General features: G+C 38.4%; 6 protein-coding genes across 7 annotated transcripts; 2 read left to right on the forward strand and 4 right to left on the reverse strand.

Annotated features, from left to right (window-relative positions):
- Positions 1-923: 923 nt before the first annotated feature.
- Positions 924-5,044, reverse strand: COP13 (Proteasome component (PCI) domain protein). The gene is made up of 11 exons (XM_021977590.2): positions 4,690-5,044; positions 4,173-4,288; positions 3,834-4,080; positions 3,037-3,094; positions 2,840-2,929; positions 2,589-2,654; positions 2,329-2,418; positions 2,048-2,206; positions 1,842-1,963; positions 1,494-1,566; positions 924-1,408 (listed from the first exon to the last, which is right to left on the reverse strand). Exons 1-11 carry the CDS (start codon positions 4,869-4,871, stop codon positions 1,340-1,342), a joined length of 1,272 nt encoding a protein of 423 aa, XP_021833282.2. The 5' UTR covers positions 4,872-5,044; the 3' UTR covers positions 924-1,339.
- Positions 5,045-5,193: 149 nt separating this feature from the next.
- On the forward strand, positions 5,194-6,204 carry LOC110773093 (Thioredoxin superfamily protein). Its single transcript, XM_021977591.2, has 2 exons — positions 5,194-5,851; positions 5,975-6,204. Exons 1-2 carry the CDS (start codon positions 5,254-5,256, stop codon positions 6,133-6,135), a joined length of 759 nt encoding a protein of 252 aa, XP_021833283.2. The 5' UTR covers positions 5,194-5,253; the 3' UTR covers positions 6,136-6,204.
- A 345-nt stretch (positions 6,205-6,549) lies between these two features.
- On the reverse strand, positions 6,550-11,732 carry SYN2 (Rad21/Rec8-like family protein). Of its 2 annotated transcripts, none has more exons than XM_021977580.2 (13): positions 11,248-11,732; positions 10,345-10,615; positions 10,221-10,258; positions 10,097-10,140; positions 9,777-9,841; positions 8,930-9,666; positions 8,575-8,686; positions 8,199-8,335; positions 7,668-8,116; positions 7,323-7,359; positions 7,208-7,229; positions 6,977-7,106; positions 6,550-6,870 (listed from the first exon to the last, which is right to left on the reverse strand). In XM_021977580.2, exons 1-13 carry the CDS (start codon positions 11,369-11,371, stop codon positions 6,724-6,726), a joined length of 2,313 nt encoding a protein of 770 aa, XP_021833272.2. In that variant the 5' UTR covers positions 11,372-11,732; the 3' UTR covers positions 6,550-6,723. The 2 variants fall into 2 exon arrangements, with proteins under 2 accessions (XP_021833272.2, XP_021833270.2); XM_021977578.2 differs by having other exon boundaries at positions 7,668-8,131; positions 11,248-11,731.
- Positions 11,733-12,611: 879 nt separating this feature from the next.
- On the reverse strand, positions 12,612-15,559 carry MDA1 (Mitochondrial transcription termination factor family protein). Its single transcript, XM_021977584.2, has 4 exons — positions 15,347-15,559; positions 14,631-14,680; positions 14,291-14,506; positions 12,612-14,201 (listed from the first exon to the last, which is right to left on the reverse strand). Exons 1-4 carry the CDS (start codon positions 15,415-15,417, stop codon positions 13,072-13,074), a joined length of 1,467 nt encoding a protein of 488 aa, XP_021833276.1. The 5' UTR covers positions 15,418-15,559; the 3' UTR covers positions 12,612-13,071.
- A 107-nt stretch (positions 15,560-15,666) lies between these two features.
- On the forward strand, positions 15,667-17,999 carry LOC110773088 (Ribosome recycling factor). Its single transcript, XM_021977585.2, has 8 exons — positions 15,667-15,936; positions 16,092-16,235; positions 16,326-16,441; positions 16,562-16,653; positions 16,850-16,871; positions 16,955-17,023; positions 17,472-17,540; positions 17,632-17,999. Exons 1-8 carry the CDS (start codon positions 15,753-15,755, stop codon positions 17,710-17,712), a joined length of 777 nt encoding a protein of 258 aa, XP_021833277.1. The 5' UTR covers positions 15,667-15,752; the 3' UTR covers positions 17,713-17,999.
- A 260-nt stretch (positions 18,000-18,259) lies between these two features.
- Positions 18,260-22,896, reverse strand: LOC110773086 (ankyrin). Its single transcript, XM_021977583.2, has 4 exons — positions 22,403-22,896; positions 20,713-20,988; positions 20,382-20,519; positions 18,260-19,998 (listed from the first exon to the last, which is right to left on the reverse strand). The coding sequence occupies exons 1-4, from the start codon at positions 22,700-22,702 to the stop codon at positions 18,445-18,447; spliced, it is 2,268 nt and encodes a 755-aa protein (XP_021833275.1). The 5' UTR covers positions 22,703-22,896; the 3' UTR covers positions 18,260-18,444.
- Positions 22,897-26,047: the final 3,151 nt, after the last annotated feature.

A 26,047-nucleotide genomic window follows, 5' to 3' on the forward strand; every position in this document is an offset into this window, starting at 1 on the left:
AACAAGCAAGCAGGCCCAAACTCGCACCAATAACGTGGAAATAGGCCCAATAACGTGAAAATAGGCCCAATAACATGAAACCAGGCCCCAAAGCGGCCCAATAATGTGAAAACAGACCCAAGAGCGGCCCAATAACGTGAGATAGGCCATTAACTTGAAAACGGACCAGAGCCGGCCCAATAACGTGAAAACAGGCCGAACTTTGCCCCAATAACATGAAACCTGGCCCAAATTCGGCCCAATAAAGTAAAAAAGGCCCAAATGCGGCCCAATAACTTGAAAATAGGCCCAATAACATGAAACTGAGCCCAAAGGCGGCACAATAATGTGAAAGCCGGCCCAAAAGCGGCCCAATAAAGTAAAACAGGCCCAATAACATGAAAACTGGCACAAAGGCGGCCCAATAACGTGAAAACAGGCCCAAAAGTGGCCCAATAATGTGAAAACAGGCCCAATAACATGAAAACTGGCACAACGGTGGCCCATCACAACGGCGGCCCAATAACGTGAAAACAGGCCCAATAATGGCCCGATAACGTGCAAACTGCCCAAATTCGGCCCAATAAGGTGAAACAGGCCCCAATGCTGCCCATAACGAGAAAAGCGGCCCAATAAACTAAAACCAGGCCCAAATTTGGCAGTGACTTAAAAAAGGGCAGGATTCGGTCCAATAACATAAAATGGGGCCAGAAGTAGTACCAGAGTGGACCTATAAAAGTAAATCTGGGGCGGATATTAGCATGTTTCGGCCCTTGAAAAAGTTATTAAAAGCATGTGATAATAGTGGGCCCAGGATATGGCCATAATTATTGGCACGAAGTGAGGGCCAAAGAAGCCCAGAATCGATGGGCCAAACACAGTAGCATACAATGGAGTCCTGCATTACAAGGCTCAGTGTTGTTAAAAAGGTGAAGCCCAAAGACGAAGAAATTTCTGGGCCTGTCGAACCAGATAGTTTGACATTAGAAATGTTCCTGGTGTAAAGCCTCGAATGTCGATCCATAGGCCGAGCAGGGCAATATCCCTGTTAATTTTCTTACCACTGCACATGCAGCGTCTCAGCTCTCTCTAATGCATCATTTCTGGATATGCTGTTTAAATAACCGTTGTAGGAAACAATCAAAAAATAAAGCAAAACAAAAGCTAATACAAAACATGACCAAAACTAATTCTATAACTAGATAGTATATCTTCTTCTCAATTGGGAGAAAATCACTGAAATTTTTTCATCTCTGTGCACAATAAGGAGCCGAAAAGACATCAAGTGGTCCAGCATCTTTGCCATCACAATTCTCAAGTTCACGTACATAGGTCGATATACAGCGTGATCCTGCTTAATTCATATGTTAAATTTCTGAGGAACAGTGTCGAAATCATCGAAGTCAAATCTCTGTCGTTCTCTTCCAACCTGAACATTAATGCAGGTGATTGTTTGATTAACATGATCAATAGCTTTACAACCAGTTCCGCTACAATGTGGAAACAACACTCACCTTTCCTAAGAACAAAGCATCAGACGAGATGTTTTCATCCATAGCAGTCAGCTTCCTTGACAGTGCCATTATCCTGGATGGAGAGGAAATAAATAAATTCAAAATCGAAAGAAAAAAAAAACGTCACTAACTGTAGTTGACATGTGGACGTAATATTTCACTGGAAAAATATTCCTTTCATCTATCTAAATGATATCGCATCATGAAGAATTAGAGTGCTATGTTAGCATTAATAAACTACAAGTATTCACGATTCTCTCCCTCTCTCTCTCTCTCCACCCGCCACTGGCCCCAACCCAAAGAAAAGGGCAATAATCCAACATATAAATTGATAACCAAACAATTTACCTCTGTATTGATGAGTCAATATGTTCAATCATCTGACAGGTTTTATACTGTTCAGGATCCTCAAGAAATCTAACCATTCCATCTTTCTGGTTAATTGTGGCAAATATCTCACCATCTTGGATCTGTACATCAAGAAAGAAAAAAAGTTAGGGTACAATACTAATATTTGTAATACCAATACTCTACTGCTAGTACTTTGCATTTACCATTTGTAGCACATGCATTTCTGCCTCCTTGGCGCTGTTTAGTTGAACACTGTTGGCGATATCTTGGAGGGAGAGAGTCAAGTATGTCTGAGTCAATCTCTGAATGTTTCGCTTATACATGGAAGATATAACCTGCTTCACCAGTCCAAGATTGTTGTCCTGAGGGAAAACACAATTCAAAAGCCTTGTTAAGAAGGTTAAAGATTTCATGAAAGAGAGAATCATATTGCATCCAATTTGTCAATAAAACCAACAGGATGAAACTATTATAAAGAACTCACGTTTTCAAACTTTTCCTTGTACTTCTGCACACATGTCTCCAATTCTTCAATTTTTCCAGTGCTATAGCAATTTGCCAATTCCATGTAGGGCTGTACAATAGAGGATTAAAAAACAAATGAAGTCCGTGGAGCTGGTAAACTACAGCTCAAGTGCTAGCCTAACATTATCAGAACTTAAATATGTAGATACCACAAAGGCCAAGCAACCTATAAAAGAAAATAGATCTATAGTGAAGCGCAATGCTCAACTTTAGCTTAACCTGACAAAAGTTCTTCAGATTCCTCTGAGCTACTGATGAGGTGTATTTAGGGAGACTGGTAGAGAACTGTCACCATGCATAAAGCAATCATCAGATTATCCTCAATATATTAACAGCATAAACAGATGAACGTGTCAAGTCAAAACCAAGCAAATTGACACTTTCAAACCATAGTACCCCTGTTGTGTGAATTGACTTACAAAATCAAATTAAACTTCAAGTAGAGGGATCCATGCGAAGAAAAGCCATACCTGCCCATGGTGAATGAGTGAAGCCAATATGTACTTTTTGTATGCTTCAACAGCTATTGCATTAATAACAGTCATTGGAGCTGTTACAACCTGGAAAATATGTTTCACGATTAGGATGGACAAGTATATCAAAATTCAAAATATAGTAGATAATTTAGAAAGTATAAGGAGGTAAACATAGAATATAGATGACAGACATTGTGTAGAAGCTCCAATGCTTTCTGAAAACGCTTTTGTCCGATGCATATCATCCCCCTACAGTGATGTGAAAGATGAAATATTGTAAGAAAAGTTCCTTAGCAACACCAAATCCTCAAAGCTAGAAGCATTAACAAGCCTTCTAAAGACTAATGACATTCCACATCAATCATCAAACTGATGAATCAACTTATTAAAGTGGATTCTGTGACATAGCACACAATGGATCAGTTCCAGTCTTCTTTTCAAAATGAAATATAAGTGTTTTACAATTAATCAGTAACTATATTCCATATAAATAATCAAGTAAAATGTAAGGCTATGAAATGTAAATAACCACAACAAATGAAACAGAATAAGACTCTTAAAGCAAGAATGCGTTATCTTACTCGACTTATTTAATCAATTAAAAGTAATTAATTATATTTAAATTTCTAAAAGTCCAAAGAACCAAAAGAGAAATATGACATTTCAATACTCTTAAAATGGATATTTATAATTCACTCTCTTACTAAAATTATATTACCAAATAAACTACAAACCCTGAAAATCATGGTTAATGGTAATAAAAATTTCATTCTCAGAACATATAAAACATAGATGGCTACTCTAAAACAAGAATTCCAGGAGCGTTTCCTAGATGCAAGAGCATATAAAACATAGAAGTAAGAAATGTCAGATGAAGAAAGGAACACTACCAAACATAATTTTCTCAATAATTAAAAATCAGTGAACTGAGATGAAAGAAAATGTGTCAAACTGAAATAGATAATACTCTGTAGAAAGAGCCACCCACCCGTAATAGCAATAGAGAAAAAGATCCCTTGGCTGATCAACCTCAAAAATGTCATCGCCTAAAATGGACAATCCAGCTTTATAGCATTTTGACAACAAACAAAGAAGAAGAAACTCTGGATGCAAGGAAGTCAAATGTTCTGAGGAGGTCTGAATTTTCCGAATTGCTGTCAACATTGGTGCCACTCCCCGCAGTGGTTCTTCAAGAACCATAACTTGATCTTTGAACCTCTTACAAACAGATAGGACTACAAACAGAACAAATCAACAAGAGTAGGAATCATAGGTGCAATCTAACAACATTTACACAAGTCCAATATAAAAGAGTAAAGAATAATACATTTATCAGGTGCCAAACGAATCTGTTCCGTATCACAGGAATTGATAAATGTGGCAATAGGCAAAACCAACGCACTTCCTTGCTCCTTTGAAATCGAACCAGAAGAGCATGCCTCTCTGACAACATATATACCCATTATAGAGAGTCAATTTCCATCGATTTTCAAATGCTCATGAATACTAACTTGGCAGAATCTTTTATAAAAAAGAACCGCACACTACAAATGCTTTTGACAATCAAATTTCTAAACTCAAATGCAATTTCATCCAATGCCAGAATTCTTAGTGCAGATTAGGTAGAATTAGATTAAGGATTTTCCAGAATTCCTTTAAACGCAACGCAGATATAACTTCAATATATGTGGATTAGAGCTTGCACTCTCACCCGATAATCAAACCCTAAGACATTGTGTACAGAGCCGTCCGACTAAACCCTAGGAAACCGATCATTGAAAAAGAAAAATACATGAATGAAATTAGAAAAAAAAGGGTATTGTTAGAGTGAAGAAGAGGCTCACAGGATGTAGAGGTATCCGAGAGAGTGCTTGGAGGGGTCAAGCTGGTCCAGAACAGGAAGTAATCGAGTCGACTCGGCGTAGAGCGAGTCCGGCGCCTGCTTCAGAACAACATGAAGGTGCGAGATGTCCCCAGCGCTCGATAGCCCTTGGATATTCGCCACCAGAGCTTGTACAGCGTCCATGGTTTTAGGTCGAGCTTTCGATTTCTACGTACCGGGAGCAGAGAAGAGAGAGAAAGCTTCGAGAGCTCGTTCTCGCTTTGGTGTATATACTCGTCGCTTTAAAAACGCAAAGAATGGACGGGGATCGACTCGTCGCTTTTGCTGAGCTGAGTGTCCGGTTCGATTAATAAAAGGGAGTTTCACTAAAAGACCCAAAATGGGGCTGAAATTATAAAAAAAACTCGGATTTATTTATAAATTTGTATTAATAAAACTCGGTTACTAGGATAATAATAAAATGGTAAAAAGTCATTTTTGGGATACGTAGTTCACCTGTTTTACAACTTTAGTCACCGTAGTTTTAATCCTGTAAACGTTAAGGAAAATTCGAGAGAGAGAGAGAATGGCGGACTATCACTTTGTGTACAAGGACGTGGAAGGAGCATCGACGCAGTGGGATGACATACAGAGAAAGCTAGGGAACCTACCAGAGAAACCACCGGCGTTCAAGCCAGCACCTTTCACTCCGGCCAATGATCAAGCCTCTCTTCCTAAAGACAAGTCTTGGATCGATGAAAAGACCGAGCGGGACCTCGAAGACCTCGAAGACAATCCCGATCTCGATGACGATCGCTTCCTCGAAGAATATAGGAAGAAGAGGCTGGCTGAGTTGAGAGAAACAGCTAAGGTTGCGAGGTTTGGATCGGTTGTGCCGATTTCGGGATCAGATTTCGTGCGAGAGGTTTCGCAAGCTCCGGCTGATGTTTGGGTGGTTGTGATTCTGTACAAAGAAGGAATTGCGGAATGTGGGGTGCTGATGCAATGCTTGGAAGATTTGGCTGCGAAATACCCAGCTACCAAATTTGTGAAGATAATATCCACCGACTGCATCCCAAATTACCCAGATCGTAACGTTCCCACTGTTTTGGTGTACAACAGTGGTGCTGTCAAAGCAAATCACGTTGGCTTGCGAAGCTTTGGCCGGAGATGCACACCTGAAGGTATTTTCACTTTGACCTTCAGTTGGGTCTTTTTTAGCACATTGACTGTGGAAAAGAGGAGCATAAACTTCAACACCAATGTTCACAAACTGTTTTTAATGAATTTGTACTGAATATTATCAGGTGTGGCATTAGTTCTCTGCCAATCAGATCCTGTGCTCAACGATGGGCAGAGTGGAAATGGCCGGTCAAGGAAAGCTGTGATCGACGGGGTTCGCAAGAGGTTTATAGAGAAAGTTGTGACTGAGCATGAAAATGATGACGATGGATCTTCAAGTGATTAGACTTTATATTTGGTTTCTTCTGTAAGAGTTTTGAGTTTAGATGAATCAAATGACTCTTGTTTGTGCGTCTTTCCATTGTTTTTGTGAAAGATTATGATTCTCATGTGTTAACGTGAGTGGCTGATTCAGATGTGTTAAAAAGTGCTTGTAATTGAGTTGCACCTAATTTGTGAAATCCACCAAATCCATATGGAAAATAGCCATTCGGTGTTTTTGTCTACCAAAAAGAGAAAAAAATGAACTCCATTGGCACCACTGAAGTATAAATAAAGCACCGGCTAGGTACCAAAAAAAAGAAATTTTGGGATTTCTAACATCTACCGTTGGACATATTTATTTGTGAAAATCTGAAAAAAAGAAAAAAAAAAGAAAAAAAAAAAAGTGGTGATGCGTTATAGAATTGGAGCTTCAAAAAAGATGAAAGTTTTGAAACTTTATTTTGTTGGGGGCATTATCACATGCCCGTCTTTCTGACATTGTTCTAAGGAAAAGCCACTCAAAATAGAGGCTAACTTTACATGACTAATTAACTTCGTACAAAAAAACCTACTGTGGTGGTGGTATACAATTTATGCAGCATAGAAAATTCTATGCGCATAAATACATAGTTTTAGAGGTGCCTCTGTTAACCATATCGTCTCCCCACGTTTGGTCCCAGATGGGGCGTTTCCAGATCAGAATATCACCATACGCATCATCTTGCTTCACATCCACGTACCCTTTAGTTTTCAACACCTGCAAAAATAAATAAATAAATAAATGAAAACAAATTCAATAATGACCCAAACTCATGACGAAGCCAAATGAAGATTCTAAACCACATAGTACAGATAGATCGTACCAGTATCTCATAAAATAGCCTTGCACTTTCTCTCTTAGTTCTTCCTTCCGAAACCTGCAACAAGTTCACTTCCTCCTCTCCTCGTTTTTTACGATTCGGAAAGTGTCTCTGCAAGTACCTTGCAACTACTCTGTATGCACAAGTTGTTATTAAAGAAAAAGTTGGAATAAGATAAAATATTAGCCCTGACATTTATGCCAAAAGAATTTCAAGAGGGCAAATCCACCATACCTGGTTCTTCCTGACCATCCATCTACAACAAAAATAAGTTTCAGAGTTCAGGATTGAGAAAAAAAATGCAAATCAAACAAAAGCTAGCTTAATGAAATCAATTTGAGCCTCTTACCCACTTCAGGGTTAGCTTCTTCGCATAAATCAATCTCCTGAGGCAAGATTAAAAAGAATTAAAGAGACATAATCAATTCCAGAACAAATGAGAAACAAAATAATAACATGTAGCAGCATCAATATCATACATGCTTGTTTCAGACCTTTAATAGTAAAAGCGAGCTTGTCATGTGCATTCACTTGTCTGAGTACCACAAATAGAAAGATTTCCAGGATGGCTATGCTCTATACTAACATTGACTTATCTACATGTCTATCAACAGGTAGTATCTGCGAAAAGCATCTAATCGTTTCTTGTAGATGCTTTTCTTACAATAAAATTCCATAGTAATCATTACTTTACCTCGTTCAGCAGATTGAAATCATGTTCTTGATCCCTGCCCAGAAATGGTACTTCTTCTACAGTTCCAGATGGGTCAGCTTGATCCCTCAGGAATGACTCTTTCTCTATCCTTCCAGATGGCCCAGGTCCTAATATATCCCTGTCCAAAAATGGTACTTCTTCTAAACTTTCAGGTGGGTCAGCTTGCTCCCTGCTCAGGCATGGCTCTTCCTCTATCCTTCCAGATGGCTCAGGTCTTACTATATCCACATCATGAGCTTCAGGGCTGTTTGGACTGTCAAATGATTTCATTGATTGTGAGCGACGAACAGGCGTTTCTGGTGCAATTTCTATTTGCTCTGACCTACCAACACTTGGAGATTCCAACACATCTAACTTTTCTGGAGTTCCAACAGTTTCAGCAGGTTCTACAATCTTTAATTTCCTTTTGCAGGACAGGGATTTAAGTTCTTGTGAAACACCAGCTGCAAATGCGGTTAGCAGCGGTTCCACAACTGATGAACCAGAAAGTAAATAACGATAGGAAATTACCAGGTAGCAATGGCTCCAAGAAATCATGGGTTAGAATTCCAATTTGACAGGCTTTCCAAACAGCAAGGGCAGTTTGAGGAACTTTTCTTCTTTTAGAAACCAAGTCACTTGCATCATGTATGCTTCGCCGGATTACCCTGTGAAATTTTATGTTACGGTTTCTTATTCCTTGGTCAACTTATAATCCATTGAAACATAATTAAAATCCAAAGTGTCCGAAAGGATGTTATTTCAAATATAACGATGGATGCTCCAAATGTCATTTTAACTTTTATGGATAAAATTAGAAATAATTTCTAGCCTAGATTTCTACAAATAGACAAAACAGGAACACTTCAACTTAACACATGTAAAGGGACAGTAAACCATCACGTACTCATTAGGCAGCACTGTCATATCATCAATGACACATTTTCTTTTCCTAGAAATTCGAGCATATTCCTTAGTAGCTGGTGTACGAATAACCATAAACTTTGGTGTAGTAATACCTGCATTATGATAAATAATTTAGGACAAACTTGTTAAGCATACATGAAATTTTGATTTTATATATATATTGCAAAGCAAAAGATGGAACTCAGAACAGTATTTGACTAAGAAAAACTAACGTCCAACTCTGTATATAGGGTGCTAAAGCAACTCTTTTTCAAGTCCTAAACAACTATAGGAATTGAATACTTAAGAGGTAATAAGAAACATAACATTAAATTCCTTTGTTGAGAAGTATGCACCTAAAGCACCGGGGAGCTTGGCACCAGGAGTTCCATCATATTCAACAGAGAGAGGATCGGGATCTTCTTGCACAATAATTTGGTGTTCTATACTTTTTGGCGAACTCGTCTCTGGCAATTTTATTGGCTCTCTGTCAATATGATTCTCTTCACCAGATGAACAAACAAGTTCTCGAGATTGCTTCGCCCCAAGAAACATATCAAGGTCCATGTACTCTTCTTGAGAAACTGTACATCTTAGCAGTTTTTCCATGTTAGCTTCTGAGGCAATTAGATTATTGTCTTGTCTTATAATCTGACACGTCTGATTTTCTGGTTGCACCAACTCTGGTTCCATAATCTCCTCACGATCAATTTGATGATCTTCACTGGATGATCTAACATAGTAGGAAGGTTCTCTCTCAGTCCCATAGACTGAATAGACTGTCTCAAGGTTCAAACCTTCCTGAGACAACGTAAGGTCTTGAATCTTTTCCATGCTTGATTCTCCTTGAATTCCATATTCAGACGGTGCTATATCTGGAGCCTTTATCTGCTCTCTATTAGTTTCTTGATCTTCTCCATATGAAATAACTTGGTTTGGAGGTTCTTCCTGAACTCCACAAAATGTTTCTAGGTCTGTGCATTCTTCTTGAGAGAACCTGTTCCCTTGAAACTCTATAAATGCTTCTGAGTTGGCTCCATTACTTGATGTTCTTAACTCCATGTCAAAGTTCAACATGTAAGATGAAAGTACACTGAAATAAGAAATACTTGTCAAGAATAAGATTAAAGGAAAGTATTTGAAAATGAATTTAGGGATGACACAAAATTATAAACTTCGAGCATCTTGAATGGTTATACGTACTCTTTGATTGGGGTGAAATCAGCAGAGGAAGTATTGTCACAGACACCAAATTCCTCATAATCATACTGCACAAACACAAACTGACCCCTCAGGTGCATATTCTGGATGAAACTTAATCAAACCTATGAAAATTCTCATGAGGCAGGAAATTTGGAAAATCATTAAGAACTAATTGTCATAAGGAAATGAATGTCTCTTAGGGCCTGAAAGGAGATAAGTTAATACCATGAAAAGTTCAGCAGAACAAGAAAAGAATGAATGCATATTAGGCTAAAAAAACTGACAAAATAGATAAACATTAGAATGACTATGTGACATACCATTTCTGAATAAAATTGTCCAATTCCATTCCCCTTTGCACAATCTGTTTCATATCATGCCGAATCGTGTAAAATTATACAAATAAAATTAAGTGAATAGTATTAAGGACCAAACATTTAATACCTTTAAGTGTGATATCTTCATGGGACACCACATTGCATCTGGGAAGTAGGGGAAGCAAACATGTTAAATATGAGAAATACATACAGTAATATCCTCATAAGGTTTTTTAAGCTACACAGCTTACCCACTGACATCTGCAACTTCAAGGATCCCCAGATCAAAAGCATCAAGTTCAAATCTATCAGGTAGAGTAACAGAGTAATTAGGCGCCCACAGCTTGTCTGCATCTGCATTCTTTTTTGTACTAACCACAAATTTGTTGATTTTAATCAGCACTTCATTGCAATCATTGAACAGATATTCAACCTTTTTCGAGTATATTCGAACGACACCAAGAAGAAGGTAGGCGAGAACCCTGTACGCAACAACATCCCATTCATCCTGCAAAATTTTATCTGCACCAGCAGAATAGGGTTTAAAGATATTTCAGGCTGAATGTCAAATAACATGAAGAGGTATTCCTGGTAACTAGCAAAAGAATAACATTTTCCCAGAAAATTCTGTCTTCTTATGCAAAACAGCCAGTGACTAATGACAAACCCAGAAACCTGAATTAGGAAGCAACTAAGCGGATCCAACAAATGGCTAGATGGTTGATAACAGTAACTAATGGCAAACCCAGAAACCAGGTTACAAAATTAATGTACTTCAGAGCAAATACAACGTAATTAAGCCACCAAACATGAATACCCGTGAAGAGAAAATACCCTTTCCATAAAAGAAAAAGAAAATCTTCCTAGCACTCTTCTAACAACACCCGCTGCCCGCACATCATTATTTTTATTAAAACGAAAGAAACAGAGAACCCCAAAGAGAAAGAAAAAAACAAAAGAAGAGAAACTCTGTTTGGTTTTTGGAGAAACAATCAGAGAAAAGTTAGAAAACAGTGTGTGCACAAATATTGTAAGAAAAAAAACCCCATTACAAAAATTTATGGTTTTGTTGTGATTTTCCCCTCATTTTTTTCAAATGTCAACCAAAGGCAAGGAAACCATGAGAAAGACGGCGAAGAGAAAGGGAAACGCACCAACAGAGGAGGAGATGTCAGTCTGAGTGACCTGCGCCTTCTTGAGCTTTTTGAAAGAGTAAGCGGCAACCCAAATGGCGCCCAAAGGCCCCTTCCTTGATAGGAGGCAGTGTGAGTAGAACATGCCCTTTTTCCAATTGGTTTTCTTTAGCTTTTTTCACTCTCTCTGTGATTTGGTTCCTCTTCTCACTTATTTGGGAGATAAAAGGAAAAGAAACGCACGAACTGCTAACTGCAAACAAATGCAGGGGCCACGGGAGGGAAGGAGGTCCTTAAGAAATAACAAGAAACGGTCGATTCTAGTGTGCCCTGTAAGTCTCAGACCGAAAAAAACAAAAACAAAAATATAAGTAAACAAATTATGCTAAACCTTTTTTTTTTTTTTTCTAGGCACATTCAATTCAACCCACGTCATATTTTTGGAGATTACAAATCAAGCGGATTGAAAAACAAACTGTATCAGAAAAGAAAAGATGGAAGTTAATGATAAAGATATGATTATAGCAAATATCTTTTCTATGAATGGTTTATGTCAAATCTCGTAGTACCACTTTCGTATTCTAGAAAGAACTCTTTATTGCCTTTAAAAATAAAAATACAAGGAGTATAAACTTATTTTAGTCCATGAAAAATTAGATGACGTTAATTAATTACTTTTCATTGTGGCTTCTTTGGTAGGTGACAGTCTACTTCCCATATTTTATTTGGTGGGGTACCAAATCTGTATGACTTACTATTATTATTTATGTAATTCAATAATAGTGTTCGACTATTGGTATTACCATATTAATTACATAAAAATTACATTGTCTTTTTTTTCTTTTGAAGAGAAATACATTATATGGGTTATTTTTTAATTGATGTGGTTGTATATCTCATCTGCCACATAAGGTGCTATGAGAATGTAGTATACAAATGTGGTAAGAGTAGAATTATTTAAAAGTTAAAAACTGTGTTATTCTTTTTAGGTATGGTGTAATTACACATTTAAAGCACAAATATGCAATGAACTTGAATTTGTAAAAAAGTTAAAAACTTCGGTTTATGCCAAAATGGGAAAAGACTAACACATATGAGATATGTCAAAGACCAAGAAGATAAAGATTGTGAACTAACTGGCAGTAAAATGCCACCCCACATCCACATGCATATATTCAAATTTTAATCCACCATAAATCATTCTTCTGACACGAGTAAAAGAACCAATCGACGTGTCAACCCACCCTCAACTAAAACCAGACCTTCATGCAAAGACCAAGGCTGCATCCATTGGCCAAATGAAATGAGCAAACATATTAACCAAAAGGGAACCGCCCAGACAGAAAATGAAAGCTTCTCTGTAGACAATGGTATTCATTTACAAGGAAACATAATACTAAGATTAGACTGTAATTGGATTGGATGTAAAAAGTAATAATAATCCGAATTACAATGTACAAAAAAATGTAACAGTACAGATCAAGTTTCTACCAGCTTTCCAAACCCAGGAGTTTAGAATAGCAAAACCTGGCAAATACAAAGAGTCATAAAAGAGGTCAACCAGGCAAAAGAGTTAGGATGGCAGATGATTCTTCATTCATTTGGAGGATGTCACTCACCAAGTACCAACAGATACAACTCCCTCCTGAAGCTTGAAGAAAATTTGACAACAATCGAATACCTCCTGTCTGCACGCGCAGCTGAGAAGAATCACATACATTATCCAACTTTCGAAACGATACATTGACTCTATTCCCCAGTGAAAGCACATCCATTTTTAGCTTCAATGTGGCACCTGTACTGCATCAGTGCATCCTGTATTGTTACAATATTTGCTCAGAACTTTCATTGTTCAACCTCCGATGTAAGATCATCGCTGCTGATATTTGGATCTTTTCCAGCAGACAATTTCTTTATTTTCTTGTTGAGAGCCTTATCAAAGTTACCAGCTGATAGTGATAATAACTGGTTCAACAGCAGCCTCACCCCACATTCCGTCATTAGTGCATACCTTGGTTTAATCCTTTCTTCCAAACTATAGCCAAAATATTGAGGGAATTTAACCAGCTCTGATTTTGAATAATCCATGGTCAAAAAGAACTCCCATTTTGGTATCAAATTCTCTGCCAAGCTGAAAGTATATAATGCTCCATATCTTGAAAGCATGATCCCAACTTCCTCCATACTGTATCCCCTCTCATAGAAAAATTCTGTTACAGGCTTCAAGTTGGCTTCAATACTGAGACCAAAAAGCGTGGGAGAACGATGGAGCAGAACAGCAACATCCACCCCCAATGAGAGAAAGTACTCAGCTGTTGGCCGTAACTTGTCCTCTACACTGTAACTTATAATGTTCGGGCAGCGTGTCAAAACCTTACCTATGAGCTCGGCTGAAAGGCCCATTTCATATAGAAAATCTATGGTCGTCTTCACCTTCTGCCTACTATAAGTGAGAAGCGCTGGAAACCGGTATATCACTTTTGCCCATTGTTTCTTGTCCACACCCAGATCTTCTAAGAAACTCATGGTAGGTATGATATTTTCAGATAGACTGATTCCACAAAGCTGAGGCCTCTTATTAAGGATTGTAGGAATATCAGATTTTGGCACCCCAAGTTCGAGAAGAAACTCAACAATTGGCTTTATCTTCCCCTCTAAACTATAATAGGCAAAAGATGGAAATCTGCGCGCAATTCCCTTGATTTGATCAAGATCCATGCCAAGCTCTAAAAGATAGAGAATGTGAGGTGGGAGCTTCCCAGCTGGGCCAATCTCACTTACTCGAGATATGGCCTTTAGCTTCTTTAAATCCACAGACGATTGAGATTTAGTAACTGGTGCAACTGGCTTTTCTTTTACAGGTGCATTTGGAAAGCTTTCCACCAAATCTACCAGAAAAACTCCATGCTCATCAAGAAGGGATTCAAGGTAAGGGGTTAGAGCCTCCCTAATCTCAAGAGTTGTTAGCTCCCGCCCTGCAAGAAGATTTGATTAAACAATTTAGAGCTTACAATAAATATGTAAGCTAGATCCAGAGAGAAGCAGTAACATGTTGAATTCGAACCTACTAGATACCGGGATTTATGAACAGAATGAAGCCTAGAGATCAGGTGCTCAACAAAAAGGTCTGACTTGTTTATGGTTCTTGCAGCAACTGTATGGCTGAGGCCTTGTTTCTTCAAGAACAAGGTTAGGACAGCCCTAGCTTCTTCTTTTTCAGCTGCTAAAAGGACTGGAGATACCAGTTTTAAGCTAAATGAGCCATCTATCCCTGAGTCAGCTGTACAAGTGTTGAAAGATATTTGTCAAATTTTCAAGAAAAATAGATCAATTGTGTGCAAAAGTTGTAGTTGACATTTGTACTACGAAAGTTGTATTAGAGAAACGTGTTACCAATTGCTTACCAAACTTTGCTCGACAGAAAAAGAGTTTCTGGGGGAAAGTAATTCTAGTCCTGAAAAAAAATGGATCGAAATCAATTTCCGTCTCATGACTAATAAAAAAGATTGTGAAACAAAAAGAGAAATTGGGGGAAGATAGAAAGAGATAGCACATGTTCAGTGCTGAGTCTCTCAACGGCTTGAGGTTTGGCAGGAAGTAGCTAACAAATAACACCATAATTCGAGTCTATCAAAATCTACCTAATCACATTGGATCCTTCAAGCTTGCAATCCCGAAAGATCCCGATCACAAAAACGAAATGATTTGAATCCTTAGTCTACTTTCCACCATATACAAGTTAATTGGTGCACCAAGCCACCAATGACCAATACATATTTCATTTTTCTACCCATCTATCCTCAGCGAGCCTACTACATCTCTGTCTGCTGTTGCCAACATACTAACCAGCCCCCTAGTCCTCCTTTTAACTATAATATTATCACAATCCCATTATATAATCAACTTGAAAATGTCTTGAAAATCTCTATTCATATAAGATTATGAACAAAAACATCAGCTTTAACCTCACAAACTTTAGAGGATAGTGATACGTAAACTTGAAGCTTGAGCCATGGAAATTGCACCATTTACATATTCCAATTGGTAAAGACAGTTTGCCAGTATGTTCTTCGCCAATTAATTCAGTTGAGAATTTGAGACTTAAGGGAGAGGAAAGTACCTGGTGGTGCTGAAATCTACTTTCAGTGGATCCGCGAAGTAGGCAGGGCGAATGGTACAGAAAGCTTCCATTTTCAGCTCAAACTCAGCCAAAAAACAACCAAAATCTTATTAAATTTTGAGTCTTGGGCTGAAGAGAAGAAGAGCGAAGGCGAAGAGTGGGTCTTGGCCTCTCTTGGTGTTTGGATATGCTATGTGTGTGTGAGTGTGTGTTGTTGCACAGGTACCACGTGCAAATTCTGCTGCAATTAGCTTAAAAGCCTGATTATCCTAAATTTAACGGATAAAACGTCGTCGTATCATTTAATATTCTAAAGTCCGAAACCAAAACCAAGGCTTGGAGGCCCAAAATCTCAGGCCTCGCTGCGCGGGGTTTATCAAATCTAAAACCCTAGAGAGCTACAGCCATGGCGATCTTTCTGAGACGCGCGCTCTCATTCCGAAACGTCCTTCTCCTTCGAAGCTCTGCGATTGTCGGTCGCGAGCTCTTCCAGTGCAACTCCGAGGCACCGCAGAGAATTCTGTCTCATTCCGCTCTTGAATTCGTCAAAGAAAGTCGCAGAGGCTTTGCCAAAGGCCGCAATAAATCAAGTACTCTCTTTTTCTCTCTCTCTTACTGTACAAAACCACATATATGATATCTAAGAATCGAAGATACTGTTTGGTTTAGCGGCACAAAAATTATATATTTTTTCAAATGCAACCTTCTAAATTTCACTCCTTTTCTATGATTTTCACATTTTTAGAAGATGACTCGGCTGCGAGCACAATTGAAGTTTTGCCAAATATGGGGCCAACCATTAAGGCAAACACGACCTCGCAAATGGAGGCGGCAATTACAGCATTGTCAGCAGAATTAAGCAAACTACGAACTGGAAGAGCATCTCCGGGTACATTCTCAATTTCCCGGTTGTCAAATCGCTATTCGTATGCTCACTTCGGTTTGTTACTTATCTTAGTTGTCTGAAATGTTTATGCAGGAATGCTTGACCACATTATTGTGGAAACCGGTGGCGTCAAGCTGCCCCTGAGTCAGATAGCCGTTGTTTCAGTCCTGGATTCGAAAACATTATCGATAAACCCTTTTGATCCAAATGTAATGAGGGGATGCGTTTTTTTATAACTTTCTGTTATAGTTGATATTGTGAACTTGCTATATCTTAATTGCAGTTTGTTTCTCAAATATTTATATTTGGCTCCAAACATGAGCTTGCAGGCCTTACAGAAGTTGGAGACTGCCATTGTTGAATCTGCCTTGGGGTTAAATCCTAAAGTGGATGGGGATCGATTGATTGCAGCTATTCCTCCGTAAGCACACATCTGATTGTAACTCATGCTGTTATGAATTTTCAGTGCACATTTTCTTATAAAGGCTGGTGAAAAACCTTAAGAAATACACTTGATGTTTTCTTTTAGTTTTCATATTCTCCAAGCTAAGTTGGTCTTGCCCAAGTGTTTGATTGCTTGACTAATGTTATCTTTTTCTAATTTTTTTGATGGCCAGATTGACCAAAGAGCATGTTCAGGTGACTTTTAACTGCTTTCCCCCTCTCTGTTTTTTGTCGTGTCTGATAACTACTGTGTCTTATCATTGAACATATTCTACCAGGCTGTATGTAAAGTGGTTACCAAGTCCTGTGAAGATGGCAGACTAAGTATAAGAAGAGCTCGCCAAAAGGTAACTTAAAGTCAATATTTTTTTCTTCTTTCTGCTAATACATTTTTAGCAGGTTCAAATCATTTCTAGGTAAAAAATATTGCAATTGAGGTGACTGCGAGATTCTTCTTTGTTATTTTGATATTCACCAAGCATCAAGACAGAGAAGTATAGCAATACTTTTCACACATTCAGTATCTGGAATCTCTCAATCCTAGAAGCATATAGCAGTAGCAAAAAAAGATGCCTTTGAAAGATATGACACTTCCCCTTAGTTATGATTCAATCTTTAGTTTCCTGCTCTCTAGTCTGGCGGTTCCATGAAGAAATGTGTCATTTGTAGTATTGAGGACCAAAACAATGTTAGGGGGTGCAAAAGGATTACCCTTGATATGTGAGTACGAATGAATTCTATGTGTTTGCAGCTTTCCGGCTGTGTGACTAAATAGATTGTTGGTTTCTTTTACAGGCAATGGATACAATAAAAAAGTTGTATTCAAGATACCCAAAGGACGACTTAAAAAGATTGGAGAAAGAGGTGAGCCCTAAATTATAAGCTAACTGCTCCTAAGTTAATATTATGCGACTTTTATTGCTCATTGGTTCTTCGAAATGGCTACATTTTCCAGGTTGAGGAGTTGACTAAAAAGTTTGTGAAGACAGCAGAGGATTTGTGCAAGGCAAAGGAGAAGGAGATCAGTGCAGGCTAAAAGGTGGTATTTTGTCTGTGTTTTTTAATATTCATTGGCGGAAGGCCCCACCTCCTTTCCGGAAGAGCTATACCTCAATTTGTTTTTGTAGAAGAGTCCTTTAGAAGTTGCCATTCAAAATCAGAACATAGATGTTTCAACTTATGGAGAAATTTTTAAATGTTCCAGGTACACCACGTGTTTGGTGTACCGGGAACACTCAAAAATTACTCCAACTTATGATAATTATTATTATGCGATATTGATGTTTCAACTTATGATAAAGTGAGCTCATTTAAACGGTTTCAGAGATTTAGCCGCCATGCATAAAGGATCCAACGTATTCTCAGTGTAGAAGTTGCCATTCGAAATCAGAACATAGCCTCGTCTCAATTATTTTGGTTTGCTTACATCTTGGTTCTTCATTCTCTCTACCATAATAATATTTTTTATCTTTAGATCTCTATTAAAGATTTATGGCATCGTTAGTTTGAAATTTGAAAACCTTTGGACGCTCATTGACTCGCTGGAAGTTAAAGGAGAAGCCATTTAGTGAACAAGCGAAATCTATCGGATGCTCGATATCCATTGTCCCTTACGACGAGAAGTGAACTCATTTACAACTGAGGGATCAAAACATTTACAATAAAAAGAAACGACTCTACTTCTAAATACTTCAAGACGAAGTATTCCAGAAAACATTTATACACCCTACTGCTTCTCTGACGTTATCCTCTCACCAGTCACCACCATTCATGACTCCCTCTTATTACCCAAAATAGCTTCCTTTGTCACAAGCTTTATGCCCCTCACCCAAAGCTCAGCGGTTTCAACCCCACCTTCACACACAAAATGCACCTCCTTGTTCTTCGTAGTCACCACCCTAAACACTCCAGCTTCATCCACATCACTCTTGCTCCTCCTATTCCTCCTAAAAGCTGGGCTGGCCCCCACCTTTGCATCCCGGCATATCACATTTCTCCGGTTCGACTTCCCCCAGCGCAGCACCCCTATGGCTCCCACCATTCTCATCTCTTTCTCATGAGGGCTTCCTTTCCCTCCCTTGGTATGCTTCCAAACATGGGCTCCACCTAGCACCACTCTGCGAGCAAGCTCATCCAGTATCACACACTCCGCATCATTTTTGGTACCGCAACCACTCTTCCTTGCTAGTGAGAGTGGTGTTTCGCCTTTGGCATTCTTCTCATCCAAATTTGCCCCATGAGAGATCAAGAGTTCACACATGGGACCATAGCCTTCCCTAGCCGCTAACATGAGTGGAGTGTAACCATCTCCATCAGGGACATTCACATCGTAGCCTCTACTTGTTAACAATTTGACTGCGTCAATGTCCCCGCGACGTGCTGCACAATGCAGAGCATAGAACCCTCCAGCATAGTGATTGCCCTTTTCTAGTGCATATTCGAGCATTACCTTCTCAAATAGGTCACGGTTTTGGCTTAATTCAGAGAGCGTAATTGCAGTCTCACCAGACTTGTTACACAACTTTACATCAGCCCCTGCATAAACCAGCAACCGGAATGCTTCCACGTAACCCTTCAAAGCAGTGATCATGACTGCCGAGAAACCTTTATCATCCTGATAATCAATGTCAAATTCTCCTGAACCGACTACAGCTTTCAAGGCCTCCATGTCACCGGCTTGAGCTGCAAACATTAGGGAAGAGAATGCAGAAAAGTTGCTGGACCTTGGCATCTTTCCCGCTCTTATTACAAGTATCAATGCTTGCTGAAAACCAAGGGACCAGCGATTTGTCCCAGCAATTGAGCTGACGGACTGACCAGCAACATTAACCATGCCAAAATCAGCACCAGCCATGGCCAATGCTCTGAGAGACTCTTCATGCTTATATTTTGTACAGATCATTAGAGCTGTCTCACCAGAATCTGTCTTGGAGTTTATATCACATCCAGAGTCGATTAAACACTGAACGATTGTTGACAAGCCAAGCTGGGCAGCCATATGTATTGGATTAAACATGGTCTTTCCAGTTGTTTTAACAGGTGATTCTACATTGGCACCACAACGTAAGAGCGCACGAACGGCTCCTACATTACCACATAGGATAGCATGGTGCAGGAGAGTTCTTCCACAATGAGGGGTATCAGGGGAAATATGTTGGAGGAGCATGTGCAAGATAGAACCACTTGCTTCAAAATACTCCACTGCACACCAGGTAATGGGATAAGGCTCTGCCAGTCCTGCCCCTACCCGCAATTCTTCCCCTGTGGCTGTGTCCCATGACCATGCTCCCAGCCTCACTGTCACATCTGTCCTCGCACCAGCCTATTGTTTCCATTTTGGAACAAAGAACAAACGAGGGCTGTTAGTCATGTGGTGTGAAAAGAAAAAGATACGTACAATAGTAATTTTAGAAGATAGAACAGTAACAATACTATTGTCCTGACAGAAGATACATAGAATCAAAATCATTTTCTGTTTAGATCCTATTGCAATCATAGAAATGTGTACCACTCCATCGCTATTGAAAGGTACAAATCCAGCTGTCACAGTTAATGCACAAGAGGGGGATGGGGGCCTACTCTTATTGGAATCTCAATTGAAATTTACTTTTCTACTACTCCTAATTTATGGCTTTCAGGGTCATATTTGATTAGGCACCAACATTGTTTTAAACTAAGCAAAACTGAAATTGAAGTGCAAGTCACCTGTAGCAGCAAACGAACAATCGAGACCTGCCTACTAACAACTGCAGCTACAAGTGCGCTACAGTCAACATTAGTGTGCAGCGACGGCTTAGATGACTGAAGCAGCATCCTATCAGCTGCACTTGCATCCACACCACACTGCCGTTGAGCAAGAAGAACAATGTTATCATACTAATAAAACTGATTAATTCACTATTCATTCATCAAGCCTATCCGGACATTATTAGATCAGTTCACCTATATATGATTACTATAAAATCATTTTATGATCTACTCTTCAACAGAATATCTACTTGTCTCAAATTATGGTAAAATGAATATGAAGTTCTACCTTCATGAAAGTGTCCACCACATCAACAAACCCCCTGCAGCTTGCTGTGACAATAGCATGCACAGCAATATGGGGCCGGATCAAATCAGAAGCTATAAGCAGCTCCACGAGCCTGGCATGTCCATGACAGCTTGCCTCCAACAGAGCTTCCTCACAAGCTGGTTGAGATGCTCCAGCTTTCAGTAGGATCTCTAGAATCTCAAGGTGGCCCTCTCTCACTGCTGCTGTTGTCGCGAAGCCTCTGAAGAGTTTCTGATTTACATCAGCTCCAACGCTCTGTAATTTGAGAAAATTACCAATCCTCTGTAAGTTGCAAAGGAAGAGATGACATAATACTATTCCATCTATCTATTATTTTCTTCACTTTAATTTCCTCATCATCTTTACAAAAGTCAAGAAGAAGAGATCAAATCTAGTACATTAGTAGGTATTTTGGTTTCTTCATCGAGTACAAAAGGTCATGGAACACGTGCAGACAAAATGGGGGAACAAATCTGATGTGATAGGGAAAGAAGCGTGGAACTATAATATCCACATAATTATCGGAACAGAGAGTATGAGAGAACTCGATATGGGGTCTCAAGGCCATTAATTAAGCAATCTCCAAAACTTATGTATTATCAGTCGTGTCGTGTCGTGTGTATCTCATTTCTTTTAGCAGGTCGTTAATTATGATATAGAATCAAAGAAAACACAAATACCCAACTAAGCAAAGACAAAATAATAATAATTATAATTATAAAAAGAGTCCAAATAACAAAACAACATAAACTTTTGGCTCTAAAGCGTAGAGAAAGAATGGTCAGAAACTAATGACTTCTCCGTTCAAGCGAATTTCAAGGTCAGAAACTAAATCCAAGGGCACCACCAAAGCAAATTGTCTAGTAACTGTAGGCTGTAGCAGACATCTTTCAAAGACTACAATTTCAATGACTTAATGTTGCATTTTGTGTGAGATCGACAGGCAATAACAACATTGACACATTATTGATATCAAAGAGTTCAAGAACTTTTCTATGGAAAACAATATTCCCCCAGAAAAAAAAAATTTCGAATCCTAATTCTTTTCCTCCAAACCTTTGAAATAAGCAGGGGGATTTAAAATTCCAAAAGCATGTATAAAAAATAAAATAAATAAAAACCAAAAAATCATAAAAGGCTTTAAAAATTTCTTGATATCAGTAGTCCAGCATAATTCAAATATTAAAAGAATGGTTTAGCAGTAATTTTTTGAGTTTCCTCCCTTTTTCCGAGCAAATATGCGTAGCAGACAAAGAACTCCGTGAAGTTTCTCCCCACAATATACTGTAAAAAGAGTTACACTTAACAAAAATTGGGAAATGATGGATCAAAAATTTCTTACAAAACGTACAAAACATTTCTCTTTCTTAACATTAACACATACAAAATGCTTGCAAATCAGCAAAAAATGTGAAATGTGAATAGGCCAAACAACAGTAAAGTATCCTTCAATTCAGAATACGAAAACTTCAAATGCAGTTCAAATTCTACAATGCGAACAAAAAATAACTTATAAAAGCGTAAATACCTTTTAAAAACTCAAAACAAGCACAAAATGCTTTCAAAATCGGTGAAGAATCAACAATGTGTATAAAACATTTCAAATCTCAACTTCAACCGCAGTGATCTGACAAAATAAGAACCAAAAACAAAGCCTCAATCACATTACCAGTAGTTTCTTCACCAAAGTTACACTTCCAGCATGAACGGCGAGAAAAAGAGCCGTGACGTCGGTTTTGAACTCCTCATAGTCGACGCGGACTTCGCTCGCCGATTCGTCGCGCAATAACACCTCGGTCTTCTTTGTTTTGAGGCACACAGCACCGACGAAGTTGACGTCCACAAACGGATCGGCGATACACTCCAACGCCGATTTCAGATCGCCGGAGAGCGAAGCTTCGAGAAGGCGTTGAGAAACCTCGGCCTCATAGTCCACTGGAAACACCTGCTTGCCGGAGAAGACCGTCATTTTCCAGCGAACACGTGGCGGAATTTGTGCTTCGGTAGTAGCGGTCTTTTGCTGCAAACTCAGGTGAGAGCTCGCATGCGTTATATCTCTCCAGTCTCTCTCTCTCTCTATCTCTTCTCTACTCTGTAGTTCTAAAAGAAGACGCGAGGCTCGAGAGAAAGAAGAGAAACTTGAAATAAGTGAGCGCTAGAGAGGGAAGGGGAGTCTGCAAATTTATCGGGACCGTTTAACTTTTAAATTGATTTAACTAGGGTTAAAAAAGGATTCGACTGAGGGTTACCGACGGGGGTTAAAAAATTATTTTATCCAAAGGGCGTGGGGTCCGCAGTCAATTGCAGTAGTGTCAAAGGGTCAATTTCTATTGTATGAGACTTTAGCTGAGTCACTGGAGGGCCCCACCCAATGGATAGCGCGCTTACAGGACCCCTGAGTCGGCTTGAATCTTGCAGAAAATATATACAATGTAACACTGACAATTGTAATTAACATTGTAATGTGATAATAAAAATAAATAATTGACAATTTTCTTGTTTGGCAACCTAAGTGCAAAATTTATTAAATGATGAACGGAAAAAATTGTATAAATTGGGGCATCAAATTCCTGAGTTTAATTTTCTTTAAAATATGCGTCATTTCACAATTGTCAGTGTCATTTACAAAATTTGATATAGATAAATCCAAACACTGAAATCTTCAATTGCCAGAAATTGAAATAATGGAAATTGAAATTCCATCATTTTAGAATTCTATGTAATTTTCAATTCCTTCATTCAAATAGAAGATTAATGATTTTATTGATATGAGTAAAAAGCATGAGAATCAATGAATTATAATCACTCCAATACCAAGAACATTTCTCAGTGCACTTGATGAGCCACATACATTATACATAGCCTTTGTATACCAATTAATATACGTCTTGTGATTAAAGTAATTTAAAGGGCAATACTTAAGATTCCGTCGTGAGTTCCATGGTGTTGATCATATTATACTTTGAATTGAACGGGAACAATCTCTATCTTTCCCCTAGTGATAAGAATCTAGACATAAAAAAACAAGACCAACAAGGAAACATATATCAGAAGAAGATTGAGATCCAATATATATATAGTAATTTGTTTGTCCTAAAATTTTGAAACATGAACGATGGGATTTTAAAAATCGTAACTTATTAATCAATAATTAATAAAAATAATAGAGGATGCAATATTGGTGGTGTGGTGGAGCATGGTATGAGTAGTATCCAATGCTAATGAGTTGAATTGTAAATATAGATGCCAAAAAATGAAATAATTATTAAAAGAAGAATACTAATAATAATATAACAGATAGCACAAGTTGTGTCGCGGAATACCAGGACACAGCCACACTCCATAAACCTCAGCACCACCGCTATACATACATAATACACGGGACGGGATGGGACGGGATGGGGAACTTATAGAGAATACACACAGCTAGCACAGGGAACCCATGCAATGTCCCAAAGATCTTTAGCAGCGCTAGTAAACAGCTCCACAGTCCCAATGACAAGATCCTATAGCTACTGAAACTGAAACTGAAACTGTATAATATTAATAATTAAAGTGAGTGAAAGCAAAAGTGGTAGAATAAAGTTACTGCATGTGCATGGTTCTGTATGTCTGTCTGTCTCTTTCCCAGTAGTTCATCCGTAGTCAATACGAGTCCTGGAGAAGCCACCTCTCTGGCTTCTTAGTCTTTGACCAACAATTTTTACTTTATCAACCAGCTCCACCTTGTTGACCACATCAAAAATTAAATTAATTAACTAATTAATGCACAAAAACTACATTTATTTTATACTTTTATGCCTGCTTGTGATATGAATAGACAATATGATGAAAATTTTTCACTTTTAAAATACAGTATCGATAAATATCCACTTTCTATTATAACAAGTATACTGCATTATAATTACTCATTAATTATACGTCTACTGACAAGTAAGGCCAAAATGTTAACTACAAAATCGATTCTTTATTATATAGTAATTGGACATATACAATGGAGGAGGCATATCTAGTTGATCAAGTGGCCATCCACTCTCATCATCAGTATCTGCAGTGTAAGCTTACGTTACGTGTATATTATTGGCATCGCTGCATGCATCGTCAGCTAGCTTTTCACCCCACCTCCACTCCACGTGACAAGTTCTGAGAAGTGTAATTTATTTTGCAGCAGTTTCTATGAAATGAATATCCATGGTTGGTTGGTTCACTGCCTTCTTCTTATTGCCTTCAATGAAATGAGATCAGAGTCAGAGATATTCAGAACAGTAAAATATCTTATGGCCAACTTTGAGAGATTCATTTCGAAGCAGACACGTATACTTTAAAATTGGAGAATTAGAACCCCAGACATACGTGGCTGTCAACTTATCGAGTATAAAATTTTGCTTGGTTGGATCGTCAAGCTTGCTCTCTCTCTCTCTCTCTCTCTCGCTTTCTGATCTTAATTTATTGAGATAATTATAATTTGTTAATTAATTTAGGGTTTCGAGTCTGTGACAAAGGGATGCTTCCACGAATGAATCCAAACATCAACCCATATTAGGTAAGCTCCTTCCTCCCCTCCTCCTTGGTATTGATGTCATTGTCAATTACAAAACAGTTTAAGGTACGTAGAAGAAGTTGATCATGGAGGACCAACTATATATTAAATCAAAGCTTTATTTTCATATCCTCTTTATTTAAAAAATTAAAAAAATATTATGGGTCGCGCACGGAAGGGTGCAACCCACGTTGAGCGCGCAGCAAAAACCAAGCCATTTCACGTGTAAATAAATAACCACCTTCCCTTGCTTAATTAATTACCTTAATTTAAAGTAAAATAACCCTGACAAAACAGATTAAACCTGCGTTATGGGTTTTGGAACAGAATATAGTGTTTTTTTCTCGTTAAATAAAAGCTTATTCAAAGAACCTAATAAAAAGAAAAAGGGAAAAGCTTAGTCAATTAATACAAGGAATGGGTTAACATGCACAGTAAACCTACCCATGCTGAAACAGTAAAATTCCAATGTGAGTCAGTACTCGGTACAGTAGAGTGCTACGTACTGAGAGTTAATGGAGATGTAAATAATTATAAAATCATAATTATTGGGTCGTGTCGTGTCGTGTCTCCAAATGTGCAACAATTCAGCCGCACGATTCGATCCAGAATCCAGATTGATTTTAAATCCTCGATGAGAGTAAATTACGAGGAGTACTTGTTATAAAAAATTATATATCAAGTCGTGAAAAATGTGAAGCACGAATTCTCTTAATTACATAGATAGTTGACATGACATATAATGTGACCATACACGTGTTTAGGAATTAATAT

This window comes from Prunus avium, chromosome 3 (assembly GCF_965620075.1).
Source record: "Prunus avium chromosome 3, drPruAviu1.hap1.1, whole genome shotgun sequence".
NCBI lineage: Eukaryota > Viridiplantae > Streptophyta > Magnoliopsida > Rosales > Rosaceae > Prunus > Prunus avium.